Genomic DNA, 17077 nt, shown 5'->3' with positions numbered 1-17077 from the left:
CTCCCAAGGTTGCTTGGGTATTTTCGAAGGTATCAAGCTATATAGGAGAATTCTTTGAAAATTCTTACTTGAAGACTTAGAATTTAAGCTTGAAAACAAGCTTAAAACAATAAAAATGGAAGTCTCTTGGGTAGTGAAGCAATCAAGATTTCGTTTGTGCCCAAGTACTGAATTCCTATAAGTGGGCTAGAAGTTGCTTTGGTACTTTATCATCTTCATGAGTAAGATTATTTCAGTAATTAAGTATCCAAGTAGTTTTATTTACTCACATACATATTCTTTTTCCACTGGTTGGATGGTAATTGTTTCCCCTCGATATTCCTTTAATATTAGTCTCAAATTTGGATTACTATCTTTAGGGGTAGAAATATTTTTAAATTTATGATTCTACCATGTGAGACAGATTTTAGCTTTAAGAAGAAATCTGGAAATTGGGCAGTGGTTTAGGGGATTTCATTCAATTTAAAAATAACCTTCAGATGTGATTTATTTCTCCTTATATGGGCATATAAGCCTATATAAGTCTAAAAGCAGAAAGGAAATTTTCTTGTACACTACACCCTCTTTGAATTTCTTAGTGATAACCTTTTACTTTAAATTTTAAAAATATTTAAATGTTTAAAAATATAATTTAAATAACATTCATTGTTGCCAGGTCTCCGGCAAGAATATGCAGCCACCACGTCTCGGCGCAGTTCTGGTTCATCTTGCAATTCTACAAGACGGGGTACTTTTAGTGATCAGGAACTTGATGCACAAAGTTTAGATGATGAAGATGACAATATGCATCATGCAGTATACCCTGCTGTTAACAGGTTTTCACCATCACCACGCAATTCACCTCGACCGTCACCCAAGCAGTCACCCAGAAATTCACCTCGTTCACGATCTCCTGCTCGGGGAATAGAATATAGTAGAGTGTCCCCACAGCCTATGATTAGCCGCTTACAGCAACCTCGCCTTTCACTTCAAGGCCATCCCACAGATTTACAGACAAGCAATGTTAAAAATGAAGGTAAAACAGCATATTTTACTGATAATTAGACAGTTTCTGCTAGCCTGTACAACATAGCAAGACCCCATCTCTAGGAAAAACTTTTCAAAAGTAGCTGGGCATGGTGGTGCACATCTGTAGTCCTAGTGACTTGGAGGCTGAGGCTGGAGGATTGGTTGAGCCCAGGAGTTCAAAGCTACAGTGAACGATGATCACACCATTACACTCCAGTCTGGGCAACAGAGTGAGACCCTGTTTTCAAAAAAAAAAAAAAGTTTCTAGATTAAAAAAAAAAAGTCTCCTTTATATTACACTATGAAAGTAATACAATTTTTGCCAAGTTTTTGTATTCCAGATAAGTAAATCAAGAGTTTAGTCAGGTTTACTATTTTATTAATAGTGAATTATTACAAAAATAAAAGAGAAAGTGAATATCATTCTACTTGGTTGTTTTTGCTTCATTGTTTTATGAAGTTTACCTGTATTTAGATTTTGATTTAAATATATAATTTGTGGTTATCTTTAAGGGTTCTCATATTCTACCCACTTACGGATCCTAGATTGAGTTGTTTGTTTTTTTAATAAGACAAGTCCTTCCTGTTTTCTCATATAAAATAAACAGAATGTTTGATAAACAATTTGATTTTTGAATGCTAGTTAATATTTTAATTTTCTCCATCTGAAAGAATATGATTTTTTTAAAAATTAAAATTCTTTTGCAGAAAAACTAAGACGCAGTCTTCCAAACCTGTCTCGAACATCTAATACACAAGTTGACTCAGTGAAAAGCAGCAGAAGTGACTCAAATTTTCAAGTGCCAAATGGAGGAATACCTCGCATGCAACCTCAGGCTTCAGCCAGTAAGTATCCTTCTTATGCTTTCGTGTATCAATTAAAGAGAAATGAAAATTTTAGATACTTGTTTTGTGCTGAAAAACTGTTTTAAGCCATAGCTGTAGTAAAATTTAGTGTTTATTAATTGCTGGATGATAATCAAAGTTATATTAGTTTTAAATTTTCTGTGTAGGATACTGGATTCTGCCAGTACATCTGTCTATACAAAACTCTGGTCTCTCCAGAATTTTTAAAATAAGCAAAGTGTAACTATTAAAGTAGGTGTAGCTTTTGCTTATAGATATTAGAATTAGAAATAATAACCAGTATAGCGTCCAAAAATGTATGTCCCTTAGTATGTAAATTTTCTTTAATAACCTCCACTTTAAAAATGTCTAGAAGTTTATTTGGGTATTACATAATTTTAGAGTCATACTCAAAATATTATCAATTCATTGTTCAAACCTGCAGTATATTAAATCTATTATCAAAGTTGGATTGTTGAAGTTCTTTTCTTACCAAAACAAAAGTATACCAGGAGAACTCTTGGATGATCTCATTTTATTTCTGTATCTGTTGAGGTAAAATTTCTGGTTTTGATTTAATTTTCTGTGTCTGTTAAGGCTATTTTAATGAAGAAATACAATATTGAATCAATATGTATGCCAAATTAATTCATAATCCTAATCCTACTTATAACATAAATTAAAATTTGAGATAAATTGCCAGAAACCATCACTTTTTAAGAATTGATCAGGACTTATCTATTTAAATTATCTTTCAGAAAACAAATTCTTAGAACTAAAACTAAACTCTTACAGTAGGTGAATTTTAGAACTATAGTAGAAACAACACATGTAGATTATAATCTTTAATAAGTTTTGGTCATTGGATGGATACTAACCCATGAATGTGACAGTATTTTTATTCAGCTATTATTTGTAATAAATACATGAGTTTTTGTTTTGTGGCAAGTAGTACGTTAAATGAATACAGGCATTTCTACTATAGCACAAAATATACATTCCTTGAAAACCTCACATTCTGCAGTATTACACAATACAAATGATGGGATGATGAGGAGTGGAGGGAATAGTCCTGGAATAGACCACTGAAAACCCAAGCAACTTTCTTAGAAAACATTAATAAAAACAGTAACTATACTAGCACAGTTAAATTCATGTTAAATCTTTATTAAATACTCCAGGAGATACAGAACTTCATTTTTAAAGAAAGATTTGAAGGTAATGTGATGGAAAGGAAAGGTTGAGACTGTTGAATTAAGGAAACATGTGCAACATAGACAAAGATCAGAGAGAATCATACAGTAAGAACATATAGGACAAAATAGCCAAACTGAGCCAAGAAGTAGTGATGTGGGAGTAAATGGGCATTGTGTACATTAATATACAAGTTGATTTTAAAGGAATGGAACACTTTCAATAAATTACTTTTTAACTAGGATAGATTTGAGCATGTAGTCAAAACAGTTTTAAATAAATGATTACAGTTATTTTTATGATTTTATAAATGCTCAGTCTTCATCCCATGTGTTTCACAGCTCACATCAGTCCCGTATATGAGCTGTGAGACACAAAGGATGCATATTCACTTGGGTCCTTGTAGGGACACAAGGGATGCTTATTCACTCAGGTCCTTATAGGTACACAATAGATGCATATTCTCCTAGATCCTTGTGGCATATTACTATCAGTGGTTGAAGTGAAAGCTGTGTTATGTTCTTTCATTTTCTCAAGGCTATGAAGAAGTGATACAAACAAGAGTTGACTGTTCGCTTATAACTTGTTAATTAAACAATTAAAAATGTGAAGGTATTTAACCCTTTTTTCATTTTCATCTTTTTTTTTCCTTTTTTCTTTTTTTTTTTAATTGAGACAGAGTCTCACTCTGTCACCAGGCTGGAGTGCAGTGGCACCGTCATGGCCCACTGCGGCCTCACCTTCCTGGGCTCAAGTGATCCTACCTCAGCCTCCTCAGTAGCTGGGACCACAGGCATGCGCCACCGTGCCCAGCTAATTTAATTTCTTTGCACTTTTCCTTCGCCCTGTTGTGTTTAGCTGACTTCACATACTTCATGTTAAGCTGTTGTTACTTGGTGGCTAAAAAATCAACAGTCTAGCAGGAGTTTGAGACCAGCCTGAGCTGGAGGCTGGTCTCTAAAAAATCGTTTTTTAAAATTAGCTAGGCATGGTGGTCACATGCCTATAGTCCCAGCTACTTAAGAGGCTGAGGTGGTAGGATTGAGTGAGCCCGAGAGTTTGAAGCTGTTGTGAGCCATGATCATGCTCCTGCACTCTAGTCTATTGAAAAAATAAACAACAAAACAAGCTAGGAAAAAAACTATATTTGAATCAAAATGACTTCTGTGATATATTGACAAATTTTCCTTGTTTACCAGGTGCATATGATATTACTTATATAACAGAAATTTTTATTATACTGTATTTAGATGCATAATCTTATTTAATCATTAGAACAATTCTGTGAAGGAGGTATGATTATTACCATGTTTTACTGATTAGAAATTGAAGTTTTGAATGGCCAAATAAACTGTCTTTGATTATACAGCTTATAAGTGGCAAGTTAGAATTTAAACCCATGTTGATTCAGCTTGAGCATTGGATCTCACTAGGTGAGAGTCTAGATTCACCTAGTGAGATTTGTCACATCTGTAGTTTAGACCATGATATAAAAATTATCCAGAAATATAATTTCCATTTTTCCTGAGATTTAAAATTCTAACATTTAAAGCACTGTAGAAAATTGTTACCCAGAGATTTGTAAACCACATGTATTCAGCTAGATATATGCTAAAACCTGTTTTTGTAGCAAATTACATTTTAAGCTTAGTACTCCAAGTCTTATATGATATTGTGAACTCTAATTGAGAGTGCGATTATAATACTCACTGTGGTACTAATAAATAGCATAGAAAACAGGAATTCACAAAACACTTGAAATGAAAGGAAGGATAGAATTTGAGCTTTATCTTCGAAATGGTGAGTGATACAGATTAACTTAATTTGACACTTGAGAATATCCTGTTTCTGGCTTCTTTTTTCCCCTGACACATTTGGCTGATGCAAAAAAACACCCACAATGTTAATGTAACAGGAAAGAAAAATAGTAAATCATTAAGAAGGTTAAATAATAAAACTTACGTACATTATAAGCCATGCTTTTACAGCATATGAACAGATGATCCAAAGCAATGTTTGTACTTGGCTTTCAAAGATGCTTTCATGTTTAGTTTGAATTGTTACATTGTGAATTTCTCAAAACTTTACATGATACATGTCCAAACAGCAACCGGATACTTTCTTTCTTTTTTTTGAGACGGAGTCACTCAGTCGCCCAGGCTGGAGTGCAATGGCGCGATCTCGGCTCACTACAAGCTCCGCCTCCCAGGTTCACGCCATTCTCCTGCCTCAGCCTCCCAAGTAGCTGGGACTACAGGCGCCCGCCGCCACGCCCGGCTAATTTTTTGCATTTTTAGTAGAGACGGAGTTTCACCGTGTTAGCCAGGATGATCTCGATCTCCTGACCTCGTGATCCGTCCGCCTCGGCCTCCCAAAGTGCTGGGATTACAGTCGTGAGCCACCGCACAGTCGTGAGCCACCGCACCCGGCCCGGATACTTTCTAAAACTAGCTATATTTATATCCTCTTTACTTCATCCCCTCATACGTGCTCTGTATTTGAACTATTCTAGCATGTCAAAGCTTTATGGAAATGAAAAATAATTTTTTACGAAAACAGAAGGAAAAAGAAAAGGTTGGGAAGCTAAGATAAAAATGTGTTTAGAAGTAATGCATTGTCTGTGTCTTAAACTTCACAGTGATTGCTTGCCTTCTCTAATGGTGGAATTACCATTGTGTAATTATAACCACCTGCTGATAACCTATCGTTTTTTTTCTGTAGGTGAATTACTTTTCCTTTTTTCCTCAGAAGTTGATAATTAAGAAATATATATAGGGAAAACACAATGGGATTCCAATCATTGATTTACTTTTAAGTGGAAAATATGTATGCAGTTTTGTAATGGTGTATTTCAATACTTGAATATATAGGCAGAAGAGAAAGTAAGGTACCATGTTTTTTTTTTTTTTTTCAATTGTATGTAGTTGTTTATTTCTATATTTTTGGCTGTAGTAAAGCTTATAATTAAAATATCACATATTTATTTTGATATAGAATTATACTGTTCTCAAAAATGTATTTTGAAAATTGTAAATTCAAAATATTAGCAAGTTTAAAACTTAGTATAGTTTACTTTAAAATATTTAAGACTTTGTTGTAGTGTAACATGAAGCAAAAAAAGTGTTATCGATTTATCTTGAAATTTCCTATATATTTGATACATGAAATATATATGTAAGCATTCTTTTAATTAATATATATAGTTTTCATAATAGTCTTTATTTTGATATATAATTTGTACAATTATAATAAGCTTTATATACTTTGTACATGAATTGGTATTTTGTATTTTTTGTGTAAACTTCAGTTGTTAGTGTAACAGATGTTGCATTTTGTTTTAAGTATTTATTTTTTCAGCTCTTAAGTGGTAAAGCTTTGGTTCTTACTTGCTGGTCTGCATGAACCTAACTTTGCAAGGTTGCTGTTACTTCCACCTAAGGGATCACTTCTTTTGCCTTGTTACTATGCCAATCACTACTTTTATATGCTTATTTGCTGTGGCTGCATTATTGTGGATGCTGGCATTCAAATATGAGATTTATGAGAGTTCTAATGTATTTTCATTTTTATAACTATTGCCAATTTTTCACTTTTATATCTGGAAAATACAACTTAAAAAGTTTAAGAAAACCAGAGCATTGCAGAGTTCATGGATACATGTCAGTTTCTTAGTTTTGTCAATTAAAGGAAGGAATGTTTGTGAGAGTCAGTTTTTCAAAAGGCTAATGCCTTGCTTTCCAAGATTGTTAGAGCACAGGTTTAGCAGAAAGTTTAGTTTCCAGAAAATCATAGGAATAATTGGTTGAGAAATAAGGGAAGGGAGAAAAACCCAACACAATCTACTGATTTGAAAAATAATAACCAAATTTTATTTTTTTGTATATGTTTAAGTGTATTATTTCATTTAAGCCTCACAAATCATTTATTTTTATAGAAAGGGAGCAGAGATCCATATAAAATTATATGAATTGTACAAGGCCATATAACTAGGGAAGTAGTAAAAGCAAGGCCAGATTTCTCCCTTTTCCCAGGGCCTTCCTGAGTCTCCTATTTTCCTCTTCCTCATTGTTTGGATGAGATCATGCTTACCTAATTACAAATGAGTACATCTTGGAAAACATTCTTGAATGACTATCAGACCATGATTTGAGATTAACTAAGTATTTTGTGAATTATCGTAGAAGAGTAAAATAATTCAATGTAATATTATCCATTTGCTTACATTTAACCAAACAGAAGAATATTTTTGCATGGAATACAGAGTTATACCCCAGAGAAAATACATATAAGATCAACATTCTACTTTGGACCTCTTACTGAAGAAAGACAGACGAGTGTCCAGAGCAGTTGTCAGCTTATGCATAGCCATCCTGTTATGAGACCCATGAGGAAGGAATTCCCATCCAGATTTCACTTACTACCAAAACACTAGTAGATTACACTTGAATTATACATAATTTTGAAACACAAATTGAAACAAATAAGTCATGATTAATATGTGTAATGTGCTAATCTAAGAATGAATGAAACATTTATAAAACATCTATTTAAGTAGTGCAATGATGTTGGCTCAGTTATCTAATCACAAGGACACTTTATAAAAGTAGTTTTTCAGGCCTTTCTCCCTGGAAATTTTGATTGAATGCACTTGGGATAGGGACCCAGATTCTATATTTTAGAAGCATCTCAGCTGATTCTGGGGGCATGTTCAAGTTTGAGAACCAGTGGGTTAGACCCTGACCATGGTGGACCTTGAATGCTTAGTATAGAGTTCTGGATTTTATCCAGTGGTCAGTCACTTATGTGTTCCTTAATTATTCAGTCGATATTATTGGGTATACGTTATATTTCCAGCGCTGGGAATATAAATGTTAATAAAACAGCCCATGCCTTCCAATAGCAGGGAGTGTTAGGCAGGAACCTCTATGGGAACAGAGGAGAGGCATTAAATTCAGCAGTATGATGGGATTTTCAGGAAAGATATTAAAAGATATTTCAGCCAGCCCAGGAGGAGCTTATATGAGTTGCCCAACAAAGAAAGGAGGTATAGGTTTTCCCAACGTTGGAATCAGTAATGAAAAGTCTTGAGAATGGCAGCCTGAACATAGTGATTTTGTATAACTAAAGTGTAGGGTGTATGATGGGTAAGGGAGTGGGTACAGCATCCCATGAGGGATGATAGCTGTAGAGAGAAGACAGGCTGTAGCAGTATTAAAATATCATAGGATTTGAATTTCATCCTCTAAGTGGGAGGAGCTATAGTAGGTTTTTAATCAAGGTGGTTTCTTAGAAAGTTCACTCTGATATCAATGTGGAGAATAGATTCGGTGAGGTGAGACTAGAAACCACTTAGGCTATTATTGCATAATCTAGGCAAGAAATTAAGATCTGAAGACACAGCAGTAAGGGAGTGAGGGTGATGAGATCTGGATGAGTTTTGTTTTTTTTTTTTTTTTTTTGAGACTCTGTCTCTCAGTCTGGAACGCAGCGGTATGATCTCAGCTCACTGCAACCTCCGCCTCCTAGGTTCCAGCAATTCCCCTGCCTCAGCCTCCCTCTCAGTAGGTGGGATTACAGGTGCACACCACCACGCCCGGCTAATTTTTTGTATTTTTAGTAGAGACGGTGTTTCACCATGTTGGTTAGGCTGGTCTCGAACTCCTCATCTTAAGTGGTCCTCCCACCTCGGCCTCCCAAATGACTCTAAATCAAAACTTGTAAGCAATAAAAGATTTAAACAAAAATGAGGATATGGGACAATGGGATATTTTACCTAGTAATAATTAATCTTCACTCACAGAGGCTATGCTTGCTTAGTATTTGGCACCTAGAGAAGCTAATTTTTAACATCCTCCTGTATATGAAAAATCATTTTCAGTTACCATGAAATGAAATGAATTATAGTACTAATGGCCAGGAAAAAATGCAGACAGTGAAAATATTCTTCTATTGAAATTGTATTTTATAACTGTCAGTAAAAAATAAATAATAAATTCACCATTATAATACCAAAAAGACAGTTGATTAATAATTTGAAGTTACGTTGATCTTTTTTTAAGAAGGAAAAATGTTTTTATATATTGATCTGTCATAGTGGTGAATAGTATAGCTTTTGTTTTTGAAAACTTAATAACTTCTTCAGAATTGATCTTTCAATATTGAATCTGTCTCTACTCTTGATGGAAGAACACTATCTTTAAATTTTAATTTTGAAAGTTTTTTTCATGAAGCAACTGCTACACAGAGAAAATCTTCAACATAAGGATAAGTTCAGCAGAGAATCTTAAAATTCCATTCTCCAGTAAATTCCAGAAATTGCCATACTTTCCATACCTTTGGTTTTGAGGGATCAGGTCTAATGATTTTTCAATGTCTTGGCAGTTAAAATATTTTAAACACAAGCTCAAAATCCCATATAATGACAGAATTGAGGCAACTCCAAATCCTTTCATTTTCTTTAAAAATCACTGTACCATTGTTTATTTCTAATGTGCTTAAATATAATAATATATTGTACCACAGGGTTGGAGGCACACACTTCGCTGAAGTGAGCTTGAATAATTTCAGATTGCTACCAACTTTCTCTTGAAAGGAACATGTATAGCCAAATCCACCTGTATCAGGGGAGACTATAAGTAGAAGACTGTAATTGGGAGCTTTCCTAATTAACTCTTACATGAAGTATGGTATTTATTAAAGTATAAGTCATAAAATGTGCTTATTTAAAGCTTACATATATGTTATTAAAACTCAACAGTTGTTTATAGCTTAGACCAACTTTTTTTTCAGGGAGGAGTGCTTTTATAACTGATGTTTGTTATTCCTGGGACATGATGATAATAGAAAGCAGACCAACTTGGTTTTATTTTTGTTTCTAAATTGTCTACAGGCAATACAGCCACTTATTGCCTGCTCTTGGGGAGGTGAGCAGCACTTTCACCACCCTTCCCTTGATGTACATGAATAGAGTGAAAAGGATTAAATATAGGGAGACCACAAAAACGCCGATTGGAATCAAGAAATAGGGTGTGATGAAGGCCTGAATTTGCTTATTTAGGAGACAACAGGAATATAAAGGAAGCGATAGATTTAAGAAATGACCAGAGATTAATAAATGGAATTTAAAATAAGAAAAATTTGAGCTAGAATGACTTGGACAATGGTGTTTTAACAGAAAAGAGATTTTTTTAAGGAGCTGGTTTGTGGAGGAAGACATTATAATGGTGGCATGAAACAGTAATTGTTTTGCACTAGCATCTTTGCTTCTCACAGTAGGATATTGCTGAAGTGGAATTATGTAAATATTAAAATAACCAAGGAAAGTTTTAAACCATAAATATTTTCAAACAGCTAACACACTGAACTCTATTATTAGAAAGATTCGAAGTTTCACTTAAACTACTACACTTTGTCATTTAAAAATGATTTTGTCTTAGAAAACTGATCAAATTAAGATAATTTAGAATAACATTGGATTTTTGTTATTTGAGTAATGTTATATGACTGTGGTATTTTAGGAAAATGAGTCATTTCATTCTTTCTGTATCAAGTGAATTTAGAGTTTACTGCCTGGTTCTGTGTGTAATCTGATTCTTCAGATTCCCAGTTCAGTTTTTGCTTGTCTGTAGATAACCATTGTTAATTACAATCATACATGAAACTTGAGGGATAAATAGGGGTAGGGTCCATTGGAGTCACCGTAGCTATTAATTCAAATAGGATCTTTCCAGACAAGTTCATTATAGACGTTATTTAATATTGAATCCTTAATAAACTTTTTTAATGGTTAATAGTGTGGACTGTGGTGTGAACTGTAGTGTATGTTCAATTGGTTACATTTTGCCCTCATTTATGCCACCCAACAACTGGCCTACGTTCTGTTCTTCAAACATACAAGGCATGGTCCTATCTCAGTATCTTTTTCCCTCTATCTGGAATGCTTTCCCCCACATATCTATGTAGCTTACTTCCTATCTTTTTTCAGATTGCTATGCAAATGTCATCTTAGGGAAATCTTTCCTGATCACTCTATTTGTAATTGCAACTTAAATCGCCTACTTCCTGTCCCTCTTTTCTACTTAATTTTCTCCTTAGCAGCTATCACTATCTGGCAGGCCATATATTTTACTGCCTCATTGTCTATCTCCCTTTTCCTAGAATATTAGTTTCATGAGAGTAGGAACTGTATCCATCTAGTTGCCTACTGAATACATTATACCTAAAACAGTACCTGGAATAAAGCAGATACTAAACTATTTGAATGAATGAAAAACAGGAACAAGTGAGTGGATGAATAAAAATATAAATGGTTGAAAACATGTATGAATATATATGTAGATGAAAAATACTCTGATAGTAACCTGTATTTTTGTGCAATAGAAGTAAGATAACTCATTGGCTGCGCTCAGTGGCTCATGTAATTCTAGCACTTCGGGATGCCAAGGCGGGCGGATCACTTGAGGTCAAGAGTTCCAGACCAGCCTGGCCAATATGGTGAAACCCTGTCTCTACTAAAAATACAAACATTAATACAAAAATTATGGCAGAACCTTCATCGACCATGCTGAATGGAGTGCAGTGGTGCAATCACAGCTCACTGCAGCCTCAACCTCCTGGGCTCAAGCACTCCTCCCACCTCAGCCTCCCGAATAGCTGGGACCACAGGCACAACACCATGCCTGGCTTATTTATGTGTGTGTGTGTCTGTGGGTGTGTGTGTGTAGACAGAGTCTCCCTATGCTGCCCAGGCTGGGCTCAAGCGAATCTTCCTGCCTTGGCCTCCCGAAGGCCTCTAAGTGCTGGGATTATAGGCATGAGCCACCTCACCTGGCCAAGAAATCTTACTTCTTTCTGATAATGTATCAAGTATCCCTTTATCAGCCCAATAACGTTTATGCAATCTGCCTAGATTTAGAGTGACGAGAGCTATCTTTTTTTGCACATAAACACTAAAGGTATATGAAATCTGACTTTCAGTAGAGTAATTAAAATATTTTAGAACCATTTAAATACACTGGTAGGTGTGAGACTCATCAGTCTGTTAGAGCCATAGTAACTGTATATTGGGGAAATTGGAACCACTTTATCTTGGATGCCCCTGAGCTGCTGCTTACCTGCTAATTTTGAGTTTCAGTGCAGTTAATAGATTAGGAGTTTGGAAGAAAGCTTAGCTTTCCTCATGGAAAACTTTAAAAGGTAGATGGTCTGACTCCTCCAAACCCCTCAACCCACACCAACATTACATACAGTGCTCCCCACCTGCATACATATGTGCACAGCTTAGATATGGTGCTTAGATATCCAAAGTCTGAGGTAAAAAATTAGTTGTATTAGTTGTACTCTATAAGATGATATTGAACATATTAATGCTACTAGATTGTGACTCCCCAAGGACCTGCTGGGTTCTGAGTTTTCTTCTCCTTTTTGAGTATGCAGATTATGGTTTCACATTAGGGTAATTCATCTAACAATAACTGCTTTGCCAAAATCTGCTTTTTTTGCGTTAAACAAGTGCTGCACTTTATACTGTGTGCTTGTGTTCATCACTTTTATCTTTGTATTCTTTGTATCCCTAGCATGTTTGTGGTGGTTTGTTTTCTCTTTGATATTTTGACCAATTGACATATTGGAGATTTTCTCATCTATAAGAAACTCTTTTAAAAAGTTTATGTTCTTTCCCCTTTTCTTTCCAACTTAATGCACTAAGCATCACTTTAAAATTCTTTTGCTTCTAGGATTCTAACATATTTGCACCTTATGGCTTCTGTTCTTTGATAAATTTTTAAGTTTGTATTAAAACATTCAAGTTTATAGACGCTATAGCCTTTATCTTGTACTTCCAGGCAAATATTACAGTTCCTTATTTTTCAACAGCTTCGCAAAGGCTGAAAAATTTGCCTCGCACTTCCCTCAAAGCCAAACAGTTGCTTCAAACTTCATCTACAAAAAGAGGTAACTACAGCCTCTTACTCAGTTTAAAATTTCAGCAAATGACCTAGTTAAATCTTAAGCCATTTGGCATACTGAGTCAGTGGTGTCTGTAAGGCACATTTTAGTCTTATTTTTAAAAATAATAAAATAATGAGGATTTATTCTGTTATTTGGATAAATCCAGAAGAAACATTTTCTACAGAGGTATGTATCGGGTTGCTTCTCTCAAAGGAGTAAATGATATATAGAGAATATATTTTTCTTACCAACTTAAAACGAAAGGGCATCGTTTCAATTTTATGCCAACTGAACTTCGTAAGTGCTTTAAAATGAACCAAATGTCAGACATTCTGTATGTTGATGTTTTTTCCTTGGACTTCGATTTTTAGTTTTACTTATCTGTATAAAATGGGAACACTTCCACATTAGAAGGTAGTTGAAGTTAAATCAGAAGTTGTGGTTAACTGATAGGTCTGAAATGTTTATGGAGTTGTAGCTTTCATAAAAATAGTTGAAGAAATATATGAAGGTTGTACATCAAAGCTGTCCGGTATTGGTTCCAAGACACTGAATGGGCAGCTAGACAGAAGTAGAGTTAAGAGAAAATGGTGGGATTGGATAGACCTACAGTAATAAAAACAAACAGGCCTCAGAGGAAATGGTATGAAACAAGGAGGAAAAATGTTTTCCGTATCCAGAACATGTAGGTTTCCTGATAGCTTTAGACCTCAGTAAATAACCAAAATATATAACAGAGGTAAAGCGCTAAAGAAAATTACGCAGGAAGAAGAAATTAGATTTTTTTGGGGAAAAAAAAAGATTTGATTATGTTTACAAAAGTGCTATAATATAAGTTTTGGCAAATTTACTGCAAATGGTTTTGCAGTGATTCCTTGGATTGAGTATAATTTAAGGAAATTGTTTTAGATAATAGAATTTGAAGGAAAGTCAAATAGGCAAATAAAAAAGCAGAATGTATGAATGTTTGTGTTTTGATTATCGGAAGTTGACCATGGGCCTCCAATATGAATGTTTGATGGGAAAGGAAGTGACAAATAGGGGTCATTATAGAAAGGGATTTTTATGTACTTATTTGGGAACCATAGGCTTCTTTTTTTGGAGACTTCTCAATATTTTTTAGTACTTCCATGGCTAGGTGTGGGAGGCATATAAAAACATGAACCTGAAAACACTGTGGTATCTAAACTAGGGCAGGAGATCACTATACCGTAATAAAAGAGTAGAAGATTTTAAGTTGATATACATTTTGTTGTTTGCCTCTGTAAGCTGTTTCATAATGTTTTTTAGAATTAAGTAGGTTTACATAACTTAAAATTTTTACCTAAAGATTTCATGTTGCTCCATTGATCAGGTTAAGAAAACCATAACTTCTAGCTGAAATTTTAAAATTTGCCTATAGGGGTTACATTATTTTTATCACTCCAAGCCACCAAACTACCTACCCTCTGTGATAAGATGACAAGAAAGCCCAAACTTAGAACTGTTATGAACTGGAATTCTTGGCATCTCTAGCTGTCTTATTGACTTAGTAAAGGGAAAGAAGGGGGAGGGGGGCAGGGGGTATGCTATTCTGTTTTGTTTAATCTCTTAGTTATTTAACTTGATCCAGACTTTTGTATTTTCTGATTGGTATTTTGACGTGGGCATTACCATTACCTACCTCTTCTCTATAAATTTTTAACCAGTTGAGAAATGGACACAGGTATAAGGTAAGATTTAAAATATTAGCTTAATTATTGATGAAGCTGAAGTGGAGGATATCTTTTGGATCCAAGGTCAAAATGGATTTTCTGATTTCCCCTCATACCGAGACATTAAAGGGAGGGGTCTACATTGACTGGCAGGAGTCTCTTCTCTTGTAGGGATGTGAGGCACCCAGGAGACAGAGGCCACCTGTTCACAGGTATATTTGGCATATTAAATGTGTCCAATAAAGAAACATGGACCAACAGATGATAAATTGGCACACAAATCAATTCATCCATCCTGGGGATGAACCTGTACAATTTTCTAGAAAGCTAGTATGTCGTAGGTCTGACAGGATCATGGGAGGAGGAAAAAGATTACTTAACAATTGGAAATATAGCCACTTTGATTTTAATTGCATTTAGTAGTAGCAGGTATTTGAAAATGGAAAGTAAGAACTGTGTTGCTTGACAGAGTCACTCCATAAGTATTTGTTGAATGAATATAGTCATGCTGCTAAAGTCAAAAAAGGATGGACACGTTCTTTGCATTTTCTTTTTGCAAGTTTTTTGTGTTTCTTCAGCCTATCCCACCCTGAAGAAAACAGTCCAGTCTATGTTTTTAAGACTTCATGGAGGTGACTATTTAAACTGCTTTAAGAAATATTTTATTCATTTCCTGTTGTTGGGCACTTAGTAAAGTGGAGGTAAATAGGGCAGAGACCTCACCAAGTCGGGGAAAAAATAAAGACTAATTAGACAAAGTGAATGCAGAGATAACAGGATATTAATTCCTTCTTAGTTGCCTCTTTCCTTCTAAACACCCCATTAAAAAGTGGGCAAAGGAGATAAACAGACACTCTCAGAAGAAGACATTCATGCGGCCAACAAACATGAAAGAAGGAAATACAGAAGGAAAGAGGCAACAACATTTATGTTTTGCCTGTTTCATAGTTATTTAGAAAGAAAGAGGCAACTAAGAAGGAATTGATGGTAATTGTTTAATACTCTTCACTATATTTTGAGATACATAATTCTGTAAAGAATGTCAGTGGTAGTTTAATGGGAATAGCATTGAATCCATAAATTACTTTAGGCAGTATAACCATTTTCATGATATTACGATACTGATTCTTCCTATCCATGAGCATGGAGTGTTCTTCCATTTGTTTCCTCCCTGATTGCCTTAAGCAGTGGTTTGTGGTTTTCCTTGAAGAGGTCCTTCATTTCCCTTGTTAGCTGTATTCCTAGGTATTTTATTCTTTTTGTAGCATTGTGAATGGGAAACCATTCATGATTTGACTCTCTGCTTGCCTGTTGTTGGTGTATAGAAATGCTAGCGATTTTTGCACATTGATTTTGTATCTTGGGACTTGGCCAAAGTTGCTTATCAGCTTAAGAAGCTTTTGAGCTGAAATGATGGAGTTTTCTGGATATAGAATAATGTCATCTGCAAACAGAGACACTTTGACTTCCTCTCTTCCTATTTGAATACCCTTTATATCTTTCTCTTCCCTGATTGCCCTGACCAGACCTTCCAATACTACGTTGAATAGGAGTGGTGGGAGAGAGCATCATGGTCTTGTGCCGCTTTTCAAAGGAAACGCTTCAGACTTTTGCCCATTGAGTATGATATTGGCTGTGGGTTTGTCACATGTGTCCCTTTTTATTTTAAGGTATGTTCCTTCAATACATAGTGTATTGAGAGTTTTTAACATGAGGGGATGTTGAATTGAAGACCTTTTCTGCATCTATTGAGATAATCATTGGTTTTTGTCTTTAGTTCTGTTTATGTGATGAATTACATTTATTGATTTGCATATGTTGAACCAACCTTGCTTCCTGAGGATAAAGCCAACTTGATCTTAGTGGATAAGCTTTTTGATGTCTTGCTGGGTTCAGTTTGCCACTATTTATATTGAGGATTTTTGCATCAGCGTTCATCAGGGATATTGGCCTGATGTTTTCTCTTTTTTTGTTGTGTCTCTGCTAGGTTTCGGTATCAGGTTGTCGCTGGCCTCATAAAATGAGTGAGAGAAGAGTCTCTCCTTTTCTATTGTTTGGAATAGTTTCAGTAGAAATTGTACCAGCCGTTCTTTGTACCTCTGGTAGAATTCAGCTGTGAATCTGTCTGGTATTGGGCTTTCATTGATTGACAGGCTATTTATTACCTCCCCAATTTCAGAACTAATTATTGGTTTATTCAGGGATTCATTTTCTTCCTGGTTCAGTCTTGGGAGGGTGTAGGTGTCCAGAATTTTATCTGTTTCTTCTAGATTTTCTAGTTTATGTACATAGAGGTGTTTATAGTATTATCTGATGGTTGTTTGTATTTCTCTGGTCACTGGTGGTATTCTCCTGATAATTTCTGATTGTGTCTATTTGATTCTTTT

The 17077-nt window shown here is 35.0% G+C and overlaps 1 protein-coding gene across 1 annotated transcript in view; it reads left to right on the top strand.

Annotated features, from left to right (window-relative positions):
* The window catches only part of SLAIN2 (SLAIN motif family, member 2), a 124118-nt gene that overhangs the window by 86457 nt on the left and 20584 nt on the right, over nucleotides 1-17077 (top strand). Inside the window, exons 8-9 of the mRNA XM_011973064.1 lie at nucleotides 656-1015; nucleotides 1717-1854. Coding sequence (XP_011828454.1) covers nucleotides 656-1015; nucleotides 1717-1854 — 498 coding nt within the window. The remainder of the gene's footprint in view (nucleotides 1-655; nucleotides 1016-1716; nucleotides 1855-17077) is intronic.

The sequence above is a fragment of the Mandrillus leucophaeus genome, unplaced genomic scaffold (genome assembly GCF_000951045.1).
Source record: "Mandrillus leucophaeus isolate KB7577 unplaced genomic scaffold, Mleu.le_1.0 Scaffold1337, whole genome shotgun sequence".
NCBI lineage: Eukaryota > Metazoa > Chordata > Mammalia > Primates > Cercopithecidae > Mandrillus > Mandrillus leucophaeus.
Note: the sequence above shows the minus strand (reverse complement) of the source record. Positions and strands in the feature narration are given on the sequence as shown.